General features: G+C 44.7%; 1 protein-coding gene across 1 annotated transcript in view; it reads left to right on the plus strand.

Moving 5' to 3' along the window:
• Positions 1-18,547, plus strand: part of TMEM260 (transmembrane protein 260) — a 34,838-nt gene extending 16,291 nt beyond the window's left edge. Inside the window, exons 4-16 of the mRNA XM_059819794.1 lie at positions 3,415-3,592; positions 5,946-6,059; positions 8,437-8,616; positions 11,091-11,131; positions 11,498-11,581; positions 11,947-12,064; positions 12,243-12,415; positions 13,567-13,738; positions 14,725-14,873; positions 15,760-15,936; positions 16,502-16,555; positions 16,989-17,079; positions 18,161-18,547. Coding sequence (XP_059675777.1) covers positions 3,415-3,592; positions 5,946-6,059; positions 8,437-8,616; positions 11,091-11,131; positions 11,498-11,581; positions 11,947-12,064; positions 12,243-12,415; positions 13,567-13,738; positions 14,725-14,873; positions 15,760-15,936; positions 16,502-16,555; positions 16,989-17,079; positions 18,161-18,433 — 1,804 coding nt within the window. The 3' untranslated portion in view covers positions 18,434-18,547. The remainder of the gene's footprint in view (positions 1-3,414; positions 3,593-5,945; positions 6,060-8,436; positions 8,617-11,090; positions 11,132-11,497; positions 11,582-11,946; positions 12,065-12,242; positions 12,416-13,566; positions 13,739-14,724; positions 14,874-15,759; positions 15,937-16,501; positions 16,556-16,988; positions 17,080-18,160) is intronic.
• Positions 18,548-26,759: the final 8,212 nt, after the last annotated feature.

A 26,759-nucleotide genomic window follows, 5' to 3' on the forward strand; every position in this document is an offset into this window, starting at 1 on the left:
GCAGTGGTGCATGGAGATCCTCATGTCGATCGAGATGAGCAGTATGACCATGTTAGCCCAGCTGCAAGGCAGGGTTGATTTAATTTGGCCCAAGCATCATGCTGACATGGTTGCATGGGGTTAATTTCTTCTTGTTCTGCTGTTGCGTTGGGTAGACCTGCTGGATGTGTGGAGGTTTTTTCTGCCAGGTGGTCTTCATCCTTTTCTGGAGATACCTGGTCTGATCACTTCCACTTCCAAGAGTGTTTCCTCCTAAATTAGCAAACTTGTAAATCCATCATTTCCATTGCTGGTAAGAGAATCTGCAAAAAACTCTTGGTCTCCAGCTTGCATTTCCCAAAGCTATTGTCTTGATGTTCTTCAAGAACGCAATAGATTTCCATCTGGTTTTTTAGCCTCTAGTGTACTTGTAGGAGCTTAGTGCTCCATGCATGCAACATGCTTTCACAAAATAAGCTTAGCAGCCTGGCTTTGCCATGAGTTTCACAGGAAACTAAAGGCAACACCGGCTCTGCTGACAAACAGATCTGTGGACCATGCTCAGTGCTGGATCCTGACCCTGCGCTGGATGGTAAGCAGAGGTGTCCTCAGCCCCACGTAGCTGGGATAAGTCTTTAAGCTTTGGGTTGAGTAGTTTTTGCTTAAGCCTTACTTCATAAAACTTGAATCGCAGGTTTGAGACTTTTTATCAAAAGGACAAGATTTCTTTCATCTCATTTGAACTCTAATGATACATTCAAGTCTTTTCTGAGAAAGACAAGGAGAATTGGTAAATGATTGGGACGTTTGCCTAAGATGCTGCGTTTCGTCCCGAGGTTTTTGGGAAGGTTGTTTTACCTTTTTTTAACCTTATTTTCCCTGCAAGAATTCCAAAGGGAATTGTTTCTTTATTACTAACAGTTTGTGTTGTTTAAAGGGTTTAGTCAAAACCTGGGGATGTTGTGTACTGGGGTTTGTGTATTGGGGGATCTCTCAGTTTTTAAATACACATGGCCCCGCTGCCTTTCCTGGTATTTCTCTTTAGGAGTAGAGACCACTTCTGACTCGATTCCTGCAAACTCCATTGCATCTTTCCTTTTTTTTATTCGGGTGCCACATCTTTCTAGTGACAGGGATGAGGAGAGCACAAACAGAGCCCTTGGGACTGAAAACCTTGTGAGACGGGTGGTGTGTCTCCCACCTCTTCCTTGGAGGTGACGGACTCAGGGCTACCGGGCTGGCTTGGTAGCAAAACCGACGGAGCAGCGTTCATGCCTGTGAACACCTTTTCTCTATGCAATTGTGTGATTTTGAAACGTTATATTAATGCAGTGAGTGACAGGTCTTGCCTTGGAGAATTTCATGCCAAATACCTAGACCTGTGTTGAACTACATTGAAGTTTAGACGTTGGAAGAGTCCACCATGGTGGTATGCAGTAGTGAGCACAACAGTAGGCACTTAAAAGTTTGCCTGATTTCCTACAGAAGAGGTTCCATATCACCTTTCTCAAAAGCTTATAGGGTACTTTGCAGACACAGATTTGGTGTGAAACAGTCCCACCTGCTATCAGTTGGGAATTTTCAGATTTTTTTTCCCCTTCTGTTGATTTCTTCAAGACCTCTTCCTACAATCTTGATGCTGAAGCTCTGTGTCACCCTGAGCTTGTCTCGCTCTGGCCTCGGACACAGGAGAGTTGGTTTCTTTTTTCTCCAGTATTAACCAAATTGCTTTGCTTCTCACCCTCAGGCTACTTTCTGCAGCTGCAGATCTGAAAATGCTTTACAAAGGAGATAGATAAAAATTGCTAGTCCTATTTTGGAGATACCTGGGACAACCGCAGCAGAGTGGCTTGTCCCAGACCACCCAGCATGTTCAGTGTCAATGGCAGGAGAAGGAATAGAGACCTGGTGCTCCCAAGCCCTCATCCCAGTCCTCTCCTCCCCATGAACCCTGCTTCCCATTTTTAATGGATTAAAAATTCCCATTCTGAATGCACAAGTCCGTCTTTGACATCTACAGAAATAGGTTGGCTTTTCAGTATACTGAGGTCATTTTGGGAAGGTGGAAAGAAAGCATAACCAAGGAGAGGAGCCCTTGCTAGGGAGTGCTGTGCCAGCAGCTCCCTCATCTCTGTTCATAGAGGCTGTAGGTTGTGTTTACTCGGTCTCCATTTATCTCAGAGTTACGTGAGGAACCCCATAAGTAAGTCCTACATGATGTCTGCTCCGATCTCTGATGGGCAGAACAAACCACCTGGGGACTTTGGCTGTGCTAGAGGATATGGCCAGTATTTAGGAGCGAATTACACTGGTACCTTGATGAAGTTGGCTAGCTTATCATCGTTTTGCTTTAAACCTGCTGGAAACGTTAAGACTAAATGGAAGTGTGCGTACCTGGGGTGAGACTAGAAAAATACCTGATTTGTGGTAAAGCCTGGCTTAGTCTCACAGCGGGATGATGGATTTCTGGAGAGGAGCTTTGACCATAGCCACCGCTATTTCTGTCTTTGGATAAGGTGTAATTGAGCTGGTTGTGGTACCCTACATGGCGACTTTTCAGGGTGACTTCCCGAAGGGGAGACATTCCAAACAGGCAGAGCTGGAGCTGCCCCCGATGTGACCGGGTGGGAAGAGCTGCTATTGCAGAATGGGCGTAATAGGTTTCCTGGGCTAAATCCCACTTCGTGGGCTCCCCGCGCTGGCTGCAGCATCCAGCTGAGTTGGGTAAGCAGCTCTGTGGGGAGCATGTGCCGTAATCCCATCCGGGAGTCGCAGAGGTACCCAGTTTTTGGGCTCATAGCCATCCCAGTGGCGGGTGCTTCACCCGCTTCCTCCACTCTCTCCTGCTTGCTGGAGCTGACACCCATTTTCCCCGCTCCTGACCCCGTCGGGCGCCTCTCCCTGCCAGGACCATGGGCGCCGCAATCCTCACCCACCCCCAAGACACTAAACACCCCCTCAGGAAAGCTCTGCTAATGCTGTCCATCATGAATAGCTCTAATCCACTCTTTATTCAGCGCCTTGATGAATTTAAGGCTGCACCCTTGCTGGCGTCTCCTCCAGCGGAGAGTATCCCGTTAGAGGCGTGACTCCCTGGCTCGGCGTACCGCGACCCGCTGGGCCATCGCTCATCGGGGTTTCTGAACCAAATTCAATACTGGAGGCTTTCATGGCACTTGCGAGAAGAAGCCGACTCTTTGGTGTTGGGTGGCTTGCAAATAGACGGGCTGGCTAACGCCTGCTCTTCCTAATTGCAATTCTTTGCAAAGAAATTATTAGAAAGATATTAACCATATAATGTTTTGGCAGGGTGCTGGGTGGCAGTCATCATTTCTGCTGCTGCAGTATGTTTAAAAAAAAAAAGCTAAAAAAAGAAGGACAATAAAGTAGGCTTTTTTGTTGGAAAAGAAGATTTCATGTTATCTGTGTTTGCAGGCTTTCTGGCTCATATGCTGGAGGAATCCTTGCTGCGGGGGTGTTTTCATTTTCTCGTCTAACATGGCAGTGGTCCATCGCGGCGGAGGTTTTTAGCTTAAACAATCTGTTTGTGGGGCTGCTGATGGCTCTCACCGTGCATTTTGAGGAGGCATCCACTGCAAAAGAGAGATCAAAGGTAAAACATCTCAAGCAAAGTGAATAGTTCTTTATTTTTTTTTCAATTAGTTATCATGCGTCTGTTTAATTTCCTATTCATTTAGTGCTGATTTAGTTTTGTTGAATTAAAGAAGGCTAAATTTTGGGACTGGGTTCAACATCTGTGCTGGGTGGTGTCCATCCCTGACCTACCTATTGAAAAACCTATCCGCTTTGCTTAAGGGTTGAGTTGGGACCTGTTGGATGGGTTTAGGGTTGGTTTGTTTAATACACACAGGGTGGAAACAGGAAAAGCAAAATAATTTTCATCTAAGTGATAGTGCAAAGTTTGGTTTCCTGCATCAAAGACTCAAACTAGGCTGTGGGTGTTCAAGTTCTTGTTTTCAAAACTGATATTTTTCCTTGGGGTAAAATCCCAAGAAAATCCTTCCTAGATGTTACAGAAAACTTCATCTAGTCAGAAACCCAGGTTTCTACTGAAAAACAGAAATGACCAAATTTTCAATCAGTTCTTCTTTTGAAATTAAATGTGCCCCTAAAATAATGGCATTGTTAAATACAGAGACTTCAAATTTCATGCTGTATTCTCTACTTTATGAAGAGACTAGGCAGCCAAATGATATATTTACTCAGCAATCTTGTTCTTTCCACTTCTATTTGCCTGAACATCTGATCTCTTCTCCTCTCACAGACTTGCCTGCTGTGACTCCTGTAAATTGTGTGAATAAAAGGATTTTTGTTGGGCTAGGCTAGAATTTCAGGAGTCCGCAGTGGTAGTTTACTCAGCTTTGCGAGTTCTCAAATAGCACGTTTTATCAGTGGTTATAGAGACCTTGTTTCACCACTGGATTTGTTTTTTTCTTTTTTGATGAGTAGTGTCCCAAGATCCCCACAACCTGAACTCCATGAAGATGGAGGTGGGCATTTTCCAGCCTGCTTCCATGTTTCACGTGCCCAATTTCCAATGGGATTGTCAGATGAGATTTTCAAAAGGAGTTAAGGAGCTTGTTTCAATGTTTTTTGGGTGTCTGGCATCCCATGCCTTGAAGAAGCCAGGCTGCCAACAGCAAGCTCACAGTGCTTTTCATAAATCAGATGGTCATGGAGACATCTTCAGGGGTGTGCTTGGAGTTCATTAATATACTTGAAAAATCACTGAGGTTGTTCTGAGTCCCGCAGGGCAGCTCTGAAGCCCACAAATGTTTTTCAGAAGTGATGGCAGGTGTTTCCATGGCAAGGCAGCGTTCAACGTTGAATGCTGGGCAATCAATTAAAAATTACCAGGTGATCTCATCACCACACCAAGGCAAGTGTTTGCATCTCACGCGCCGTCCTCACCAGTGACTGAAATAAGCAGGGGCGATGCTCTGATGATAGGCGGAAGTGCTGCCCTCCTTGGGCATGGCTGGGAAGGTGAGGATGGGTTGTCAACTCCGGTCCAACAACATCTGCAAGACTCTGGTGGCTTTTTGCCCACCGAGGAGCTGCCCTGGGGCTTGGCTTCAGGTTGTAACGTAAACCAAGTGGCCAGTGATGGTGGAGGAGGAGGCAAATTCAGAGGAGAGGCAGTGGCCAGTGGTGTACGTAGCACTGACCAAGGTTTCTGTATGGAGTTGCTCTTGTAGCCTGGTCCTCCCTCACTGAATGAAGAGGACTCAGCAGTGGTGTGATGGTGTTGGACAGAGCGGAGCCTACAGCGGCACGGGGCAGAGAGAGGCTTTCCATAGCATCAGCCAGGGATGGCCATGGTACCAATAACGAACCTGTGAATAATCCTCAATGCGTACCAGAAATACCCTGCACTGTGCTGCATAGGCTGGATACGTTACCCATTTTATCAGAAAACTCTTCCAAAGTTGCTTGAAAATGAGCTTTTAGACTAATGAGGGATATCGCATTTAATTCCCTTGCTTAGGACTTTAGCCCTCTGTGCCTGAAGAAGAGGAAAAAATCATTCCTGTTATATAAATTGAGGTCTCTGTACATAACGGCATTATTTTAGGGTATGACTTCAGAAAACTTTGCATCATTCGGACTTAACTGCTGGGCAGGCTCCCCTGTGCAGCAGGGGTTCAGGAATTGGACCCCGTCGCATCGTTATGACATGATGGTGCTACAGATGATCTCTGTATACATGGAGAAGTAGCTGTTCAGCCAGATGCTTCTGAAATACATTTTCTGTTAAACAAATGAAATGTCCCTGTAAATAATTTGAAATAGCCTCTGTTATCTGTGTTACAATTGACTGGTGCTCACCAGTGTATCTGCCTTTCTGTAAGTGTGCTGTGGGCTGCGCTGAAGCTCTTTTGGTCTCTGGATGTTTTTGCAAACTGTAAGGAGTAATTGTGAATGTGGTTTTTTTCCCCTTTCAGATCTCTAAGCTTGGTGCCTTTTGCTGCGGGCTCAGTTTGTGCAATCAGCACACGATAGTGCTTTATATCGCTTGTATTGTGCCTTGGGTTCTCTCCCGGCTTTTCAGAAAGACGGTATGTATTTTGCTGACCCATACCTCTATTTCTGTAAGGCAGTGAGTAATTCTTCTTTCCAAGCACTTGTGCCACTTTTATGTTGATGTACGAACAGGGACAGTCAATGGTCTGTCTAAACTAGTCGGTCATAACCCACTGAAGTTACAGTCCATCAGTCTGACACCAGAGGCACCGATGACAATTTAGGGGCTTTGCTCACGCCAGCAATCTGTGACCCGCTTGTGTCTCCTGGCACCGGAGTGCTCCGCCCCAGCAGCTTGCAAGTACCCTGTGAGCAACCACGAGACCGATACTTGGAGCTAAAAACTACCCAGCGTGTAGGAAATAAGAACACGTTCAATGACCTACCAGACAGAAAAGCAGATAAATACCTGTTGCTGAGAAGTCACAGGCATGTGCAATCTGGGCACTGCTTCTTCTGGCTGATGGCACTGGCTTTCTCATGCCATCAACTCATCTGGAGATGAGTTTCTGTATGTTGATTCACTGGTGGTAATAAACAAAAGCCACGTCCACTCGTTACAGAGCATCTCGTGACTGCTGTTGATAGTTGAAGGTGCAGCCCGAATAAGCAGCATGGCAAGAAGGGTACAGAGGCTTTTCTCTAGGGGGAAGTCCTTTTCAGCATCTCCTTGGGATGTGCCAGGCTCGGTGGCCTCCAGCTCTGATGCAGCCAGGACTTGAGAGTCCTACAAGAGATCAGCTCTCAGGTGAAGAGCGCCTGGCTCATGCCAGCTGGAAAAGACCAAAGGAAGGCTGACTTTTGGTGGAACAGTCCACCTGATCCAGTCAGATACGTCCCTTTCATCTCCTACCAGAGATCTCGTTCTCAAGATGTCCCTCCTTCTACATGTCTTTATTAAACGTGCTTATTGTATAAGAAGGTGAAAACACCTTTTTGCATGCCTGGCTTATGAAGGTGATATGCATCCATCTGGATGAGGCTCACGGGTGACGTTCAGGGGCCCTGCAATGCTCTTATCTTCTGTAGGTGGTCTTCTGTGGGTCAATGCATCAGGCTGGATGTAGACGTGTTGTAGAAATTCTACTTTGCCCTGAAAACAGCTGCACATCTCAATGACACAGATGCTCTGATCACTTTGCAAGTGGCCCTGAGAAACCTCCATCTACTCCCCCCCCATCTCTTTTTTGCCCCCCTGAAGGGGACAGTTGGGCAGGTTTCTGCTGGGCAGCCCTGCCTGTATTTTTCCACCCTCAACCTGATAAATCAGGTGTGGTTCTGAGTAACGGCACAGGGTAGAACTAAGCCTGGAGTGAAGTACACAAGCTGCAAGAGATAAAATGCAGCTCAGGCAATCTTGATCCAAAATCTCTTCAGTGTCTCCAGCAAACCCCTTTCTGACTATATATTTCCTTTAACACAATGAAGACTCACTTCTGCAATGTATTTGTGTTCTTTAAACAGAGCTTTTGTGTTTTTAACCGGGGAGGTCCAGAGAGACCTCTGTGATTTCCAGCAAGGACAATCCTGTGCCAATATAATATTCCTGGGAAATACTTTACACGGCCCAGTGGTGCCTAGTGCAGAAAACCACCTAATCAGAAGGATATTTGATGGAAAAAGTGCCTTTTTAAATAAAAAAAAGCCAGCTTTCTTCTGAAGGAACTGTGACCACCACCAAATCAAGCTGCTTTTTCTGCTCTGTAGATCACCGCTCTGAATGGTGCCTCTTCCCCATAACCCCGACTGCTGAAGAAGTGATTTGATTGACGGGGCAGTGGCTAACGATAAAGCAAGCGTGCAATATTCTAGGGTGGGATTTTCCAAAGCACTTAAAGGAGTTAGGCACAGAAGTCCCTTTGAAAGTCTTGTCTTCCTGACCCCTTAGGCAGTCTTGAAAATCCCACCCCAAAAGTTGGCCTATCCAATTTAGCCAGTGTAATCACGATAAAGTACATGGCAAAACTGACTCCTGATGATGGTGATGATGTGTGTAGTTGTGCTAGAGCAGCATTTTTTTATTATTTTTTTTTTGCCAGATGGAATACCAGCCAACTCTTAATCGCTGCAAAGTGGGTTATCTCAGCCTTGCAGTGCTTCAGCCATCTATGCATGTCATGCCATGATTTAAATGTGAAAGATGCAATGAGTATGATACTCATGAGTCCTAGCTAATATTATTTGCTTCACTTAAATTTCACCCTGCCATGCAAAGGAGATCAGTTTGATGCAGTTTCCTAGTAATCCACAAAATCGTAAGGTTTAACATAGCATTTTGTAGGGACTTACTATAAATTGAGAGATCAGCTCTGTGTAAATATATTTGATGTTTTTTCTTTATCTGTTCTTGAAGTTCCAGCGTGATTAAACTAAAATAAACATTGTTATGCAATATGACATATTTTGGTGCAGGAATTGTCCCTAGGCCATTTGCTGAAGTTGGGTTTATGCTTCTTGGCTGGTTTGCTGCCTTATCTCTATCTGCCGGCTTCGTCCTACCTCAATCGAGCCCGTTGGACATGGGGAGACCAGACGACTTTTCAAGGATTTTTGACCCACTTTCTCAGGGAAGAATATGGGACATTCAATCTGGTAAATAAGAGATGTTTTCTAAGTGACTTTCTTTTAACTTATGCAATAACAGAACCTTTCTTTTTGTGATGATTAATGGCTTGCAAGGGAGGAAATTGAAAATGTTTTCTTTTTTAAAAAATTCTTTCTAATTTTGACCTTCTAATCTGTCAGGTTTTCTGGGAATGAATCATGTGGCTGGGAAAGCAAAGAAATAATTCTCTTTGCCTTTACAGGGTGAGCCGTATTATTTACTGGGAGGTGTACAGGTGTCTCGTATTTGTAAAAGCCCAAAGAGCAAACTGTGCTAGAGGGAGATGGTGACATCAATTTTGTGTTTTTCTTGTTTTAAGACAAATAATTGTCTTATATTTTTATTGTAAACTCAGCTATTTAAAGAGGTTGCAAGCAGTTTTCATTGCTGTACCTTTAAAAAAGATTCCTCTTAACTTACTTCTTACTAATGTTGAATTTAAATGAATGGTAGGTTTGAGGGTTCTCAGAAACCTGTGATTTGAGTTAGTGACAGGTCCGTGCTCTTCCCAAGGGAGGGCGGTATTGCATGGTCGCTTGCGGAGCATAGGGTTTGCATCTGCCTCCTCCAGCCCTGGCTTAGATGTTTGGCTCTGGCCACCCAAAGAGAGCAAGCGCCCAGCACCCCTTCTGTCCTTCCTGCTTCAGAGATTTCAGTGCAGAGAGCTGGGAAATGGCACCACTGGGGGGAAAAAAAAGAAGAAAAAGGGGTGGTTTACATGTTGTGTCACTCCTTGGGGTCCTGAAGTCCCCCATCCTCAGAAATTAAGCTCCCGCATCCAGCCAACGTGACGCAGCGAGCAGCGCTGCTGTTCCATTACAGCCTTCTCAGAGAGCTGGGTGGCTGTAGGATGTGAGGCAAAAGACTTGATAATTCCTGCTGCTGCCTCTTAATCTTTCCAAAACTCCTACAGAGATAAGATCCACCCTCGGAAGGGCTTCTGAGATTTCCCCTGTTGTCCTATTCCCAGCCGTCTCCTGAGAATGAGACTCCATTGGGCAGAGCAATACCAAGGCATGCAAATCCCTTAACTCCTTTCTCCATCAAATGTGATGAATTCAAGTTGATGTTCAGGAGGCTTAGGGATGGACTGCGTGTAATCCTACACCACAAATCACATTTACGATGAACTTGTCTAAAGCAGGAGCAATAAATACAGCAAAATCCAAGCGTTTGGTCCCAACGCCAGTTGGGCTAATGCCAGAGCCCTGCCTGGATGGACAGACAGCCCTTGTGTCCCACGGCTCCTTTTTAAGGGCAGGCAGAGTCAAAAAAAAAAAAAAAAAACCCAGAGAAAAGACTCGGGCAAGGGTTCCACCTATAAGCCAAGGATCAGAAGTGTCATCTCATGTGAGGGATGTGTCTGGGGCCAGAAGCCGTCGGCTGCCAGCAAGGTGGGGCTTTGCAAGAAACAGAGAGGTAGCAGTGGTGCTTTGGGAGCTGTGGGCTGGCTCTCCATCCTCTAACACTTTTAATTTTTAATTAAAACTTGAATGCAATTAACTATTCTGGTTTTATTGAGATTAAATATTCCTTCCAGACCTCCTAGATCCGTTTACCTTATCTTTTATTTGGTAGCCACCACTTTTCCAACAAGCACCTATGAAAGTAATTCCTCACCTCCACCGAGCGTGTCTTCTTTCCCAGACTTGTGCCATGGATTGCAAGTCTCTGTGATAAAAATTCTCATATATTTCATATAAATCTCGTACAGCTCTGCCTCCATCAGGGCAGAGGGGACACGGGTGAGTCTGGTAAGCGAGCAGGAACTGAGGCCCACGTGCTTGTCTCAGACTGTGGGGACATGTCCCAGAAAATAAATAATTGCACTGCGCAGATACAGGATGAAAGGAAACAGCCTCAAGTTGTGCCAGGGGAGGTTTAGATTGGATACTGGGAAAAATTTCTTCACTGAAAGGGTTATCAAGCACTGGAACAGGCTGCCCAGGGAAGCAGTTGAGGCACTATCCCTGGAGGTGTTTTAAAAGACGTGTAGACGTGGCACTTAGGGACATGGTTTAGCGGTGGACTTGGCAGCGTTAGGTTAATGGTTGGACTTGATGATCTTAAAGGTCTTTTCCAACCTAAATGATTCTATGATTCTATGATATAGTGGAGGTCATAGCTAAACCATATGATGTGCTTGAGTCACAGGGTAATGGGTTGGTAGCACCTTGAAAAAATTCTTATCCAGGTGGTAAACACTGCACAGTGGCATAATGTAAAACAAGAACATGAGAGAAGAATCTTACAATGAGGGTTTGAGTAGAGTTTGCTGTCTTTTTGTTGTTTAAGCAATTGCTCTTCCCTGTGACCACCTTGGGGTACCACCTGAAGGGGTTTTGAGGAGCCCTGTGCGCTCAGGGCTCTGCAAACAGAAAACGAAAAGACTTTTCCTTGCCCCAGTGATGTGGCAATCAGAGTGTGGGTTTCTCATGGGTTTTCTTTCTTTGTAATCTAGGCCAAGTCCGAGACAGGATCCAGTATGAAAGAGATGCTGGTGTGAGTAAAATTTTGACTGTGCTTTTTAGTGCAGAGAAACCTGTTGCTGCTGCTGTCATTTTGGCCAAGGTGGCTCCAGTCCCGCCGTTCCTTGTCTTGGTCCAGAGCTGAGGCCGTGTGTGTCCGGCGCAGGGACAGCATGCATGTCCGTCTGTCTTCCCCATTGAAGGGAAAATGCTGGATCTCCCTTCCCAGTTATTTTTCATTCAAAATCCTGACGTGTAAACCGAGCTTGTTCCCATTTCTGGTAGACTTAATCACGGCAGAATGGGAATATGTTATGTTGTTCCCTGCTGCTCTTGACACTTTAATTGAGTGCAGGCAGTGATTTGGGGATGACACATCCATGCACTGATTTCTCCGCAGTGTTCAGCTGGTGCAGATGAAGTCGGAGCTCTCCCTTCCCGTCCTCCTCCTGGCACTCGTGGCCTGTGTGAGCACAGTACTGCCGTAAGTTGGAGGAGAATATTTGCTCTGACGTGCACTTTCTTACTGGCTGCATGGGCAGCTTTCTTTGCCTTCTGCTTGCTGGTGCAAAAATTTCAGCAATTGGCTGTGGTCATCTAGTAATTAAGAGCAAAGTATCCCTGCTCCTGGTAACCCTGTGGCTTTGTAGATGGCAAGCTTAAAAATCTTGAAATCCTGATGGTTTTGTGCTTTGAAAAAGTTTCATAAATTGCAAAGGTAAAGAAAGGCTCATCAGCTCCTTGTATTAAATGCATTTAAGTATGCAGAGAGATAGTGGTTTTCAAGCACATAAAACTTTTGTCTCCTTTTTCATCATGCTGCTAGAGTGCTACATTATTTTTTTATAGGACAAAGCAGCAGAAATCACCCGTGATCTGGCTCTTCACTGGAATGCTCTGTCTTTATTCCCTTTTCTTCGCTTGGAGAGCAAATTTGGATATTACAAAACCTCTGTTTCTGGGCGTGGTAAGTTGCACTCCAAAAATTGCTTTGGCGTGTTAATTCTTGGAAGAAGCCTTAAAACCACCTAATCAGGAGCAGGTGGTTGTCTTGACGCTGCGTAAGGTGCAAAAATATAGCTACTTACTCTGTTTCCTTATAGCTGGGGAAACAGAAATAGGGTCTCCTGGATTTTGTTTCCTAGGTGGAGCGATTCTGGCTGCAGAGCAGTGCCGTCGTGGCTGTGCTGGCGGGGCTGGGGCTGGCCACGCTCGCCTCGGTCGGAAGCGCCATGCTGGAGGGCAGCCGGGTGCTGCCATGGCTGGAGTGGCTTTCCGCTCTTGCTCTTGTCGCTTCTAAAGTTTGGGCAAATTACAGGTAACAAATCCCCCAGGCACGTGTCTTGCCGCAGCCTCACGGGGCTGTGGGGTGCCGTGCGGTTGGGGTGCTGCTGTAAACCCCCCACCCCTGCTCCTGGGGTTTCTGTCTTTATCTTGAAGTGGGAAAGGCAGTTTTCACATCTCACCTAAGCTTGTGTGGCCACAGCTTGCGGGACTCCCTTGTTTGATCTCCCTCAAAATCCCCAAGCACCAACCTCAGGCTGTGTCGTATAGGTTGAAGGAAGAAAACTCTGTAGATACGTAAACTTCTAATGAAAGAAATTTGTAAATCTGTGCTTTATTTCATAAGGACGTTTGCAGAATTCATTTGACCTGAACAGTCACCTTCTCCTTCCCTTGCTTTGCTTCAGGTTTCCTTGTGCCCTGGGGTTTTTCTTTTTTTTTTTTTTTTTTTTTCCTTTTTGAAGAGTTAGATCTGTAGTGTAGGGCTTCCTTATCCCATAACCACACCAAAGACTGTGGTTGCTTGGGTAGGAATCAGTGTAGTAGTAGGGATGCTCAAGTAGAGGTTGACCAATGAAGCGTAGGCTTCATAATCAGGAATCCTTCCTTTGCACACATCTTTTCCCAAAGGCTGGTCCATAGGTGAGCCAGTCATAGCTCATGTCCTGAGCCATGTCATGGAGTGTCCTCTTCCTGAGTCCATACCGGGAGTGTATGCAACACACGATTGTGTAATAAAAAGGATCTAATCTCAGGTGATGTAAATCTACTTCTGCCTGATGCTACAAAAACTTGGCTTTTCAGTGCTTAATTAAAAGGATGGGGAGGATGTCAAATGCTTTACAGAACCATTGTTGTACTGGCACTTCCAGCTCTAACTAGTAAGTCTTTAGGTTTAGCCCAAGAAAAAATCAGAATTAAGGTGAAGGCATACAGTGAGTGTGTATTTTGGCAAAACTGTAGTGGCTCATGTCTCTGGTGCTGATTTCTGGGGGACTGTAGTCTAAATGCATCATTTCTGTATCTTGGTTTCCCTGTAAATGGAGATGATGCTTTTCAGCAAGATTTGACCAGGGCAAAGGACTTCACCTGTCGATGCCTATTGCATAAAATTGTTCTAAAGATATGCAAAGCCATGCAAATACCTGTTTTTTTGAGATACTGTTTTTTATCTGTTCTCTTAAGCGCTTGTGATCAGAGCAACAACTACGTTGTTGATAAGTTTGCAAGGAATCTGCTGTCCTCTATGCCGATGGGTGCAGTGATCTTGTTAAGAGGAGACTTACCCGGGAACGCTCTTCGTTATGTTCATTATTGTGAAGGGATGAGGCCAGATATCACCTTAGTGGACCAGGAGGTAGGTTGCAAAAGTAATATTAAAAGGGGCAACAGGCAGTTTTAAAAATAGGAAGCAAGAGTTCAGTTGTTCCTTTCTCTTCTCGAGGGGGTCTCTTTGTTCAAATAAAACTCACGATGCAGAAATAAAATTGATTTTTTTTTAAAGGGTCATGGGTGGCTCTGGGATGGAGCATGGTGTGCAAACCCCATTCAAGCCCAAAAAACCAACAGGGAGGCAATAGCGGGTAGCGAGAAGGGGAAGCCCAAGTTCTTCATCACGGCAGATATCCAGATGTGGCACAGGGCTGACGTTTGCCTTGCTGAGGAAGCTTTGTCCCTGCTGTTTTCTGCAGTTGCCCTGAAATACAGATGTCGGGGCAGCAGAAGGCTTCTGGGAGCAGCCTGGAGGGCAGCAGATGGGCAGTTGCCCCGTGGGCGATGCGGCTTTGGGGTTTCTCCCAAGGACTTTATCATGCTGAGGCTCATTCCCTGCATCCCCTGTGTTATCTTGGTCCCCCAAAGGTGCTTTTGCAGATTTCTGCCTCTAGGATTTTTACACTGAAATGGAGGTGCTGCGTGTCCCTGGGTGGTGTTTGCAGTCTTTCCTTTTTTCCTGAGAAATGGAAGAAGAAAAACCCCCCTTACAGAAAGGGACACCTACACTTCCACTGCCACCTCAGTCCTTTGCAGCAAGGGTTTGTGACTTGTTGAGAAACCCAAAACCCAACGCTTCATATTTAACCAAACCAAAACCTTGTTGTGTCTTTTGCCAGCAGTATTTTGGGTTTCCTTTGCCCCCTCGGCAGGGAGGACCGTGTACCTCTGATCAGAAACCACTGGTGACCTGGTCTGATGGTGTGGTCCCAGGCAATTGCTGAAATGGGAGGTGACCTTACTGAGCAAATAGTCATTCCTCCTGCAGAAACCATTTTCTGCAGCTTCTGGATGTAAAATGGATGAAAACTTTGATTCTTGTTTTAATTTTGCTTATATTTTTGGTGATAGATGATGACTTATGAATGGTATTTACCCAAGCTGGCAAAGCATTTACCTGGTGTTCATTTTCCTGGGAACCGGTGGAATCCTGTGGAAGGAGTATTACCCGATGGGACACTTGCTTTTAATCTCCATCGTTTCCTCAAAGTAAATAAACAGTAAGCATTTCTTTCATATGTAACAGCTTTCCTAAAATCTTTGACCTTTTTTTCTTGAAATGATTTATGGAACAGCTTGGTATTGCATCCAAAAGACCAATTTTCTCCACTGACTTCCTCCCCAGTGGTGAGATTATTTTTGCAATTAAAGAAAATATCTATGCAGAAGTAACTCCATCCGGATATAATGTTGCTTGTTGTTTTGAGGTTGGTTTGGTTTTTAGGAAGGAAAAATAAGGAGGTGATCGGCAGAGAGTATTTACTGATTATTTTTGTTGTTGTTGTTGATACAGTTCGTCACAAAAAAAAGGAACATTCCCGCGCACTCAAAATGACGGTGGTTGGAGAGCAAATTGCTGCTGCTTCTCCTTCGTGAACATTGTGACCAACTGATTAGCATAGAATGAATGTATTCCAGGAATAATCATCCTATAAAAATAGCTTAGTAAGAGTGGAGAAAGGATTAGATACTCACATGAATAAGAATAGCATCTGCATTTAGACTAGCCAGGGTGAGCCTTGCGAGTGTGGGTAGGCAGAAGAGCATTGCCAGGTGCCGTCGGGAAGAAACAGCCTTCTCCGACAGCTTCTGGCACGTTTGTGAGGCCCAACACAGGGGAGAGGATGTGTCTCCTGTGCCAGCTGCATAAGATGTGCAATGCCAGATGGGGTGTTTGCTTGCAGCGGGAGAGCTGTTCTGCAGACTGACCCAGAGTCATACCCTTTCCGACGTAGAACGGTCTGGGCAGGTATCCATGCTGCAGAAAATGTTGTGCTGCTTAAGACCTGTGCCCTGGCTTGGGGTGCATGGCTTGCTCAAGCACGTGGGGTGGCCCGTGGTCTCTGGCATGGCTTCACAATTGCTTTCTCTGGTTTTTTTTGGCAGTAAGGAAGTGTTTGTCTGCATAGGTCTTCACGAAGGGGACTCAACCTGGAGAAGGAGCTATTCGCTCTGGCCGTGGGGTACGTGTGAAAAGTTGGTTCCTTCCGATGTTGTCTTTGACCCAGGAGAGTGGATTCGTCTTACAAGAAATCTCTATAACTGGACTGAAGACTACGGCAGGTACGAGGCAGAGGCACAACTGCTCCTTCCTGCTCATTGTTCTTCTGCCAGCAGCATAACCACATCCATTGCAGTGTTAGAGAAATTAAACATGAGCTGTAATCATAATGTTTTGTGTTCTGGAACATATAGTGAATCCACAAGTGGTATTTTTATTCATGTTAAAAATAGAGAGGACATTTCTAGTCAAATATCAGGCCCAATTCCAATCTTAAAACCAAAAACATTGAGCCAAAAACCATTGAGAACGTGGGACATCCAAAGCTTTAAATGTCATAGAGTGAACTGTGATGGATGGTAAAAAACACCTCTCACTTTGAGGATAGCTAGGACGCTGTGAAACACCTGATATACCAGAAGCTCCTTCTGTAGAGAGAGAGGAATAAAGTTCTATGAATGACTGAGGATCAGCTGAATTCCCTGCTGTCAGAGCCATAGGCTGCATGACTGCTTTTCTTCCGCCTGGGAGGTCTGTAGCTGCCTGGGTTAGAAGGGTTGATTGCGCGGTGGGTGAAACACGGTGACATGGATCTGATGGCTGAATTTTATTTTCATTCCCATTTAGTTTCAAGCCCTCTTCCTGGGAAGCTGTTGCCAACGAGGAAATGTGGCAAGCCAGGTGATGCTCCTTTGCTCCCTTCCAACAGCCGGTGGGCGATGCCAGCTCGCTGGCGTGGAAATACACACCAAAGCGGGCAGCTTGATGGTGCATGGCCTTATTGGATCGAAATGTGCCAAGCTTTGGAAGGAAAAGGTTGGCAGAGTGAGATGAAGGGTGCATGGCCTCCAGCAAATCCTCCGGGGAAGTGGTGGTTTTGTTCACCAAAATGTTCTGCTCAAAGTATCTCGAAGGAGCAGAGGGTAGTTTGGACATAGGGTGAGAAAATACATCACGGAGAGAAATTTGTATCACTGACGACTTAAATGGAGATACTGGTGTACTGTCCCATACAATTAGAGCTGTATGGACATGTTGAAGATGTGTATAACCATGTGATGTGAGCTGGTTATGTTAAGTAGTTATTATATGGAAGTTTTTCTTGTTTTCCTAGGATGAAAACAGCTTTCTTTATATTTGACCTTGCAGAAACTGCCAGTGTGACTGCAGAAATGAAATCACAACTTTACACCTTTGCGTACACTGTAAGTCATTTATTTTGATTATGAATGATCCCTGCAGTCTCCATCCCTTTTTTTTTTTTTTTTTTTTAATTTCTCAGTTTCATAGAAATGGTGTTCCCATATAGGTCGGGAATCCTGTAATCTGCATTCTCCCTTGTTCATCCAAACCAGGAGCACAGCAGATTCAAAGAGATTTGTTCAGGGATTTTATCCATTCCTACTTGTCCCCTCGGTCACGGAGGATGCCAAAAGCTAACCAGTCGACACCCTGCTTTTGCTATAATTATGTTGTCTGTGCTGGGCTCCAAACTCATGCCAAGAGTTTGCTTGTCCTGAAGTCTCTCTATGTGCTTGTCCCCTCTGTCATTACACAGTCATGCATCTGAGCCAGCAAGTGTAAAATCCGACAGTCTTCTCGCTGCAAATTAATTCTGCTGCATTTCACACTGAAGAATAATACCCATAAGCGGGTGTAGGTATCTCTGGAAATACTGGACTGCCCGAGATGCCAACAGATGCACAGAACGATCGGTGTGTGTCAGCAGAGAGGAGGAGTGTTTCATAACCCAGCAAAGACTCAACAAATATAGTTTCCTTTCAACTCTTGCCCGTTTTGCTGTGATTTTTGCTGTTCTGCAAAGTTCTTGGGAGTGTCCCTGCTGTTGAGCTTATGAATATTCCCACTCAAGTCAACAGACCACTTAAGTCCTGTGGAAGACGTCCTGATCTGAAATATTGAGTAAATGTCTTTCCAGGTGCGGCAGTTAAATCTTTTTTTTTTTTTCCCCAGCCTGGTGTAACACCTCTCTCGGGGAAGCGCATAATGTGTGGTGGGGTTATCACGATCATCTGTAACATTTCTAAACAAACAGCTGCTATAGGAAGGGAAACGTTTCAGCCCCCCTTGGATTTCTGATCCACGCTATTGCGCATTGCATAGCAAAAATGGAGTGAGTTACAGAAATGCTCCGACTCTGGGCTTGATCATCTAAATAGCATCTGTTCCTTTAGGGGCAGTTTTGAAGCACTGTTAAGAGCTGTTGGTCTCCTTTGTTCAATTAATTTGTGCCCCCTTTTTTTTTTTTTTTTGTCCCTCTAACAGTCGTACAAAGAAATTGTCAACTCTCATCCAAATCACCCAGTGAACTGGCACAAAAACTATGCCATCGCCTGCGAGAGGATGTTGCGTCTCCATCGGGTGGATGTGGATCCCGAAGCGTTGCTCTCCGAAACTGTGAAACATTTCCTTCTGTACGCTGAGAAAGCGGAGGATGATCCCCAGCGACAGGATATTCTGCAGGCTGTGAAGCACCTGAAGAAAGAGCTGCAGGGGCTGAGGAAAATGAAAGAAGATCTGAGGCAGGGAGCTGGGTAGCGCCCGGTCCTCCACCCATCTGCTGAAGGGCTGAAATTTTGAAGTCAAGACTTAAAATCTGAATTAGTCCTTGACAAGTGAGAATGGTTTTAAAAGACAACAGAAATGGCAGCAGAGAAGAAATCAAGGGGGATTGCCTCCACAGGAACGTCCTGTTGTTTGGTCTTTGATTGCTGTTGACAAATGAAGTGTTTGTATTTTTTTGTGTGGGGGGAAAAAAGCTCATCACTAAATAAAATTTGGGGTTTCAAAAAGGAGAGTTTTCTTTTAAAAGAAACCTGTGAATCTGTTGTACTGTGAAGATCTTTTAATATTTTTTTTTATTAATGCAGCATCCTTCATAGATGCAAAAAATTTATTTAGCCTTTAAATGTTTCTTCTGTTGCTGAGCCAAGAGGTTTTCTACAGCCATTTTTCTTTAGCTGTGCTGCATCTGTATGTTTTTATGGTCACAGGGCAGTGCGGTTGGGTAGGTTTCCATCAGGACAGGCATGTGGGACGGTGCCCTTCATGGAAGCGTGATTGTTCGCTGTTCCTTGGCTGTGCCTGTGCCCCAGGGTGCTGCAGACACAACGTTCTCCTGGTGTGGGATGGTGGGTAGAGACCAGCCCAGCTCTTTCTACCTCCCTTGCTTTGTGGGGACGGTTACTTTCATTACTTTGGGATTTTAAGCTGGGATAGACTTTATTGCTCTAGTTTTCCAACAGCAAGCAAGCAACTTGTGTATTTTCCCTTGCAGAGCACCGTGACTGTAGGCAGCAGCGTGGCATCTCCTGCGCTGCCTCCACCCGGGGCAGAGGGACCGCGGTGCTGAGACCCAGCATGGGGACACGAGAGCAGCTCCCCTGGGATGCTGCTCTCCCCGTGGCTTGTGGCATCTGTGCTGTGGCCTCTCTCCATCCGAGCCCATAACGCTCATCTACTCCGCCACGTCCTCGCAGGTACTGCGGATGCTAGATCTGCAATTTTAGAGATGTCAGGAGCTTTAACCAAAAGAATAGAGTGTGAATCCATCCTGCTTTTCAATCTACCCCAAAAGCCAAGCAACTCAGTTACCAAGAGCTCAGCTACTTGTTTTCAAAAAAAAAAAAGACATAGCATGTTTTTCAAAATGTTGTCAATTAACATGTACTTCAAATGCTTAAAACAGACCCAAAACTCTGGTATTGTTACTGGAAAGTTGTGTTCATCTAAATTTTCATACTTCATTCTGTGGTTGTGTGAGTTCTCAGCCCAATGTTTTATAGGAGAGAAATTGCTGCCAGTACAGGATTTCATTTGGACTAGTAAAATCTTCAGAGAAGAAAGAAGTACCTTCTGCAAAGATCACATTACCAAGTGGCACCTCTGGAAGCTTCCCAGGGGCTTGGAGGAGCAGATCAGGATGTGTGCAGGAGCGAGGGGTGTCGCATGTGGGTGCTCTGTCAGTCTGTGGTTTGAGGTGCACGTAGGTGCAGATTTAGGCTCGCGTGGCTCCTAATCCTAATAGATCCTTTTAAAAGTAGACTACTTTTGTTGTTCTTTCCAAGTGCTGCTTTTCCCAGATTGACTTTCATTGAATGCTGCCTGTAGAAAAATCAAGCCGCTGTCTAGGAATCTCTAAATCTGGTTGCAAAATAACATCCTTTATTTTTCTCCCTCTCATTCTGATTTATTTTCATAGTATGATTTCCATAGCTATTCCCCCTGCTACTTCTATAAACAATTCCCATACAAACAGAGATACATACAGCAGATGAGAAATGAGCAATAAAAAGAAATAAAACCACGGCTTCTGGGTTGCAAAGCCACAAAGCAGAGGGGAGAGAAGGAAGAGGAGCAGTTCAGGGGTGTCATTTTAACTCTTTGTGCTGTAATTGACTACATTTCAGGTCGACTGTGCCTCACTTAAATCTCTTCCTTTTTCTCAATCCCCGCAGAAGTGTTTGTACAGAGCGGGGGAATATCATACATTCCTCTGTGCAGCTTTCTCAGGGCTGGCTTTCTTCTCCCTTCTCAAAATCAGTCCTTCAGCCTAGCAGAAAAGCATTAGGAATCCAATTTTTGAATGCTTTTGTTACCTGCATTATTGAAAATCCATTCAAGCAAATATACTGAGCTGAGGGTTTTCTTTATCTTGATTAGATGCCCCTCCTTAGCTGCATAGTCTTGAAATAATTGGAAGCTTTTGTGGATTCCACTATCTACTTGGGAGAACAGAGGGTCTGGACAAAGGTATCCCAGCCTGCAGCCCGTGTCGAGTAACGTTATCGTTGTATATTGTAATAAGCAGCGATGCAAACTACAAGGAGAACCTTCCCACCGGCAAAAGTCTTCCCAGGTGTGAAGAGCAGTGGAATCGTGATGCTTTTTTAGGGAGCAAAGCAGAACTGGTTGCAACCGTGCCATCCACGCACGCCGTGTCCATATGAATGGTGTGCACGTGTGATAGGGGTGTCCATGCTGGGTGTACAGCTCCAAGATACCACCGATGGCCGATCGCGAAGGGGAAAATATTTAACAGTGATGGAAGTTAGAAAATTCCTCCCCCTGAAACTGTTCAAATGAGATTTGCTGGTGCTTGTAGACGAAGCAGTTGCGTGGATGTTTCTGAGCCTGTTCACTAAAAGGCAGTGCTGAGGGATGCTGGCAGAAGTTTAATTTTTATCAGCTCCTCTTAGGTGGCACCCTTAAGTTTATCAAACAAGCAAAGCTGATTTGCTCTTCGTTAGTCTCAGTTGCATGAATCGGTTGCCAAGTAAACAGGATTTTGCATTTTCCTAATTACTTTCATATTTGTGTTTTACCTCTATTTGTTCTCTTGCAAAACTGGTCCTAATAATTAGTCAGGCTCCTGCTGCCTAGACCTTAAAAAAAAAAACCAGGGAGGGGGGAAGGAAAAAAAGACTTCTGAGGGGTTTTTCTCCCTTATAAATTCATTTTTGTTACAAGCATCTTTTATACATATTACTAAAGGGAGTGCACTAAGAAATGCAAATAATAGTTCTTTATTTTATTATGACAGTTAATTAATAGCAACCTGTTTTAATGAATAAAGTCACTCAGAGTCCTTCAGCACTTCCTAAGTAGAGGCCAGAATCTGTAGGGATTCTTTTTTCCCCCCCATTGTATAGCTCCGAGACTCCGCACTATATAGGGCCTGTATAGAAATGCTCGCTAATGAAGAGGGAGGGCGAGGAACTTGTCTGCATTCAAAGATCACTGGTGAGTCATTCAGCGAGAAAAGGCCCCTTGCTAGGAATAGTCACAGTTCCGCGGCATTGTGCTAGCAAAAGGGTTTGATCAAAGGTCTCCTGCCGAGCTTGCATGGTTTCCTTTCATACGACGACCATAATTAAAACCACTAATTCTCTTTTAAAATGCTGCAGGATGCCATGTAGGCATCTGTCTGGAGTGTCCTTTGTGCTGTCGGGAGCTGTTAAGGACCAGCGCCGAGGGCTTTTCAGCGACATGCCAGTCAGGAAGGTGATTCGACATAAGGGTGCCTCTGAAGGCTTGACAGGGCCTTGACTACACAATTCCAGCTGAATTTGCCCCTTGTCAGCTGCCAGTAAATAAATCTCAAAGAGGGGAGGGGGGAAAAGCTGAAGTTTCATTACCTGATCCCCGGGGCTTTGTTGGTTTTGGCATCGCTCAGGGGGAAGCCCTCGCCCCTCGGGGCCGGGGAGCTGGAGATGGCCATTGGAGACCCCGGTGCCCGGGCTGTTTGAAGACCATCAATACTTGTAACAGTTCAGCTGTTAGGAAGACAAATAAATGGAAGAGCCCATTAATCCCCTTTGGGTACTCGGTGCCTTTTGCCCTTTTATCGCAGCCTTATTAGGTTCCTACTCATCTTGAACCAGGAGGGATGAATTGAAGTTGTTGAGCGCTAATTGGCAAAGACTTTTCATCGCGGGCCAAGAACTTTCACTGACTTGAAAGTAACTTCGCCATGGGGAGGATCAGCAAATTCTTGCCTCGCCATTAAAACAAAACCCCCAAATCCCGTTGGGATTCAATGCGGTGTTTAAAAGAAATTAGAAAAAAAGAAAAAAGAGGCAACTGCTAAATTGTTGGGTTTGTCCTTCATGAGGATGTTGGCAACTTATATTTGCTCTGTAAAAGAGAGTCACAGAGCCAGACGCGGCACAGGGTGATCCATCCTGAAATGCAGTTGAAATCCACGTGTCTTACATGTGTACGCGTGCGTTACCAAAACCTGCTCGTGGGCCAGGCTTCCCGAAAGCAGCCTGGCAGATGATTTGTAAGGTGGCACCATTGTTCTTGACGGTTTGCAACTGCTCGAGGGTCGAGCAGAGCGGTGCTGAGGTTTCTGTATGCCCAGGGACAATTCTGGCTGTCCTCGAGTCATCCCTGGGTTTGGCGGTGGGATTTATAGACAGGAAGTATTTCAGTATGGAGGCATTTGGATGTTCTCATGTGAATTGGTTTTTAATGTTGATTTTGGTAAGCGCTGCGTTAATTTGGACGTACTTATTGCCCTCTCTCCCCATGTCCCCCATTGCATATTTTAAATAAAGAATAAAACTTTTGCCAGGTCATAAAAGCATTTTATACATGATAAGTGACAATGTCATGGGCCACCTCAGCCTAGAAGACATCGAGCTGGGGATCTTAGAACACAAAATCCTGTTTATGTGTTCCCCAGCCTTTGCATTTCGGCGACTCATGAAAAAAGATGCCCATATTAAGGACAGCATCTCCCACTAGGATGTCAATGTGTGTAGTCCGGAAGAGCCCACCCATGCTGGAGCACTCACCATCTTTCCAGGGACTTCCAGGACCAGGAACTTGGCACACTGCTATGTGAGCAAACAGGCAGCTAAAACTCCTGCACCGCTCGCGGTAGGGAATGAAGACATCATTTGTCAGTACCCTCCGAAAGGCTGTTTGGTTTGGATCTGCCCGATGAAGCCGAAGCGAGCGCTTGCGGCATTGCTTCATGGCCATGAAGGACCACGCAGCGAGGATGGAGGGTGCTGATGGCACTGCGTCCTCCACGCGTTGTCCCTTCTACGGGAGCGTTTGAGCACTTGTGGATATTTTCAAGTTGTAACACATCGCTGCCAGTCAGATACAGGAGCAGCTTGCTGAGCTTTGGGGAAAAAACACGTAAGAGGAGCATGGTTTTGGATGGTTTTGGGGGCCTTTTTTGTCATGTCCTTTGATTTAGCAGTAAAGCCACTTAAAAAAATAGCATCTGAAGAACTCCGCTGCTCATAAAGCCTCCCCAGGGAGGATCCGCTGCATGTTTCAGGCCAGAAGAAGGACTTGCATGCCCAAATCGTTGCCATTTTTTCCCTAAAATTTATTATTTCTCCCTTGCTGCCTCTTGACACTCCTGTTATATTCGCACTTGACATTTCAATAAAGGCTTTTTCAAAACAGAGTGAAAACAAGGAATGAGTATAAATTGGAATAACTTTATTCAGATGAGTGGAGCTGGGGGAATTTGTGCCGGTGGAGGGCTGGTTGGAGATGGTGCACTGTGATTGACAGCCTCCATCCATCCAGCAATCCTTCCCAGCCTGCTTCTAACAAATACGAGATTTTGCCTTTTGTCAGGTTGAACAAACCCAATGTAAACATACTGGTTATCAGTGAATTTTATCAGTAAATCCTTGTTGGCCAAACTACAGCAAAAGTGGGTTTTGCTGGTGAGTGAGGAAGTACATACGGGGGCCTTGAGGAAGATGAAGGTCAGCCTGGATACTTAGTGTACACGAGTGTTGTCATTGCTGGTTAAAAAACTAGGGGGATAAGGTACTTCTCAGGAGATGTTCTCCCTAAGTGCTTGTTTCCTGCCAACATTTGGGAAAGAAAAAGTAAGAATTTGCTGCTTGATTGCAAGCTGTGGTTTGGCATTGAGAAAACTGGATCTTTTCAAAAATCCACAATCATAATTTTGATCCTGAAACTTAATTGAAGTAATTCAATTAGACCATGCCAGTCTTGCATTTGATTGAAGACTGCAGTTTGTTTTCTAAAAGGTAAGAGTAAACCATGAATAATTCTGACTATATATGAAAGAGGATTTTTCTCTCTTGTGGGGCCCAGGAGGGAGGTCGGGGCCTCCTTTGGCACGATGTATCACACTGGCCCAAAGTGCTAAGGTATTTTTTGCAAAACTTGTGCTGATATTTCATCAATACACCCTGCTCATCCATCTCATCAACTCTCCTCCAAACCTACCAAGTCCTATTTTCCATCATGTAAAAATTAGAGTCAATGACATGACATGAGGAGGATCCAGCTTCTTCAGCTCCTGTTTTATTTAGAACTGTTTGCGTAATTGTCACCTTCAAATAAACTTAATTACTGAAAGCATGGGAAACATGAGAAATATGCAATACAGGTCAGGCGTTTTGTCCTGTATCTCTGAAGGCAGTGGCCTATCAAGGTGCTGCAGCACATGGGTGACCTCAAATATCACCGAAAATATTAGGTTTTATTGTGTTTTTAAATTCAGTGACATAATTTATAACATTTTAATTCTTCTTGTTGTCCCTGGTGTTAAAAGTGACTAGTTTTAAGAAACCCCAGTGACCCCTAAATACCCTTTTTTCTCCCAACGAGAATCTAGCTTTTTACCGTTTCCTTAATGTTTGCAGCTAGAAATACAGCTTAAGTGGCATTATGCTAAGTAATTATTCTTACAGGATGTGAAATGAAACAAATTTTGCACAGCATGAAATTATTCCTGCCACGTATGGCGTTCGGTTGCAGATTTTTTCGTTTGGACCGTAAACAAGGCTCGGTGGCAACGAAACAACACGGAGCGGAGGAGGGGGAAGCGGGGAGGAAAACACTACCAAAGGTAAGTCCTTGTAGCAAAAATATTTTTGGCTGGATCAAATATTAAACCTGCTACTACAAATTTCACGCTTTGCATTCCTAAAGCAGATGCCAAGTGATGATGCCAAAAATTAATTGGAAATAATATTGCTTGCCTTGTGTGCTGTATCCAGCAGAGGGCACAACGGATAAATGATGTGCGCATTGCCGAATTCCCCGCCGCTGATAAGGGCTGTTGGTAATTATTTCTGTAAAAATATGTAGCAACATGCTTGTGCGCTTATTTACATTTGGGGATGTGGTCTGGAATGGAGGATTTAGATTTATAACTATTCTTCCCCCCCTCCCATCAATACATAGGAGACTCTCATGTTTTGCCCGCTTTATGTTTTGTTAAATTGCTGGGTTTGCTCGTTAAAGTACAGTGAACTGGCTCAGTCTTTGGATGATATCTTGAATTAAAAATTCAAACCTTGACGGCTAATAGGGAGGTGATGCATCTTGTGGTATCGTGTTCTTCCAGCAGTATTTTTACGTGGCTTTCTGTGGGTAAATAAAAATGTCATTACAGAGTGAAAAAAAAAAAAAAAAGGTTGAAGATAATGCTAAGAAGGGGAATATTGTCCCTATTTATGGAAAAATGTGAGTTGCTTATTTAAATATAATGAAATAGTAATTGGGAAGAGAAAGTTTCCTATCAGTTCCACATACTATAGCATAAAGAATCTATGACTGCATTAGGCAAGAGAGAGATGGGGAAAAGATCTAAGAGAAGTCTAGAACAACAAAAAATAAAAACACCCTGCTATTATTTGCAATCAGTGAATCACACAATTAGCAAAACGGACTAGGAGGTTGGTGCACAGCGTTGCTTTCGCTAGTGCAAAATGGGTAGATACTCTTAAGTACAGTCCTCTGTGTTCAGCAAACACATGAAGCAGGAACAAGCACAACCCTTAAATCATCTGTCTGATTAGTGAAGAATTTTTTTCGTAAATGATACAGATCAGTAAAATATGTTAACATGTGCTTCCCACCCAAACCTCATTCGGAAAGCCCAATACTTCAAATTATTCCCACTGCTTCCAGCCCCCTTTGCACAAGTACAGATGAAGTGGGCAGGAAGGGAAGGAGAGGGAAATGTGTGCTAGAACAAATGCAACAGTGCAGTCTTTCTCGAATGACTGAAAAATATATTTCACGCTGCTTCCTTCCAGTTTCACAACATATAAATAGATGCTGGCTTGGAACAAGTCAACATTCGATGCAAACAACCTCAGAGCTCAATCTGTGCAAGGAAAAAAAAAAAGTCTGTTTTCATGTTCTAGTCTCTCCCTATCTTGTTTCAGGGTTATTGTTTAAATCAACACTTTCCAACTGTGTAGATTTTAGCTGGAGGTTTCTTTGCTTGCTTGTTTGTTTTGGAGAGGAGGGGGTTGTAATTTCCCAACGTATGGGAGATAAATGAGATGTTTAAAGCGCCTCAGTGGAGTGGCATAAAAGCTGGGAAATCAGAGAGATTGTAAAT

The sequence above is a fragment of the Gavia stellata genome, chromosome 7, assembly GCF_030936135.1.
Source record: "Gavia stellata isolate bGavSte3 chromosome 7, bGavSte3.hap2, whole genome shotgun sequence".
Taxonomy (NCBI): domain Eukaryota; kingdom Metazoa; phylum Chordata; class Aves; order Gaviiformes; family Gaviidae; genus Gavia; species Gavia stellata.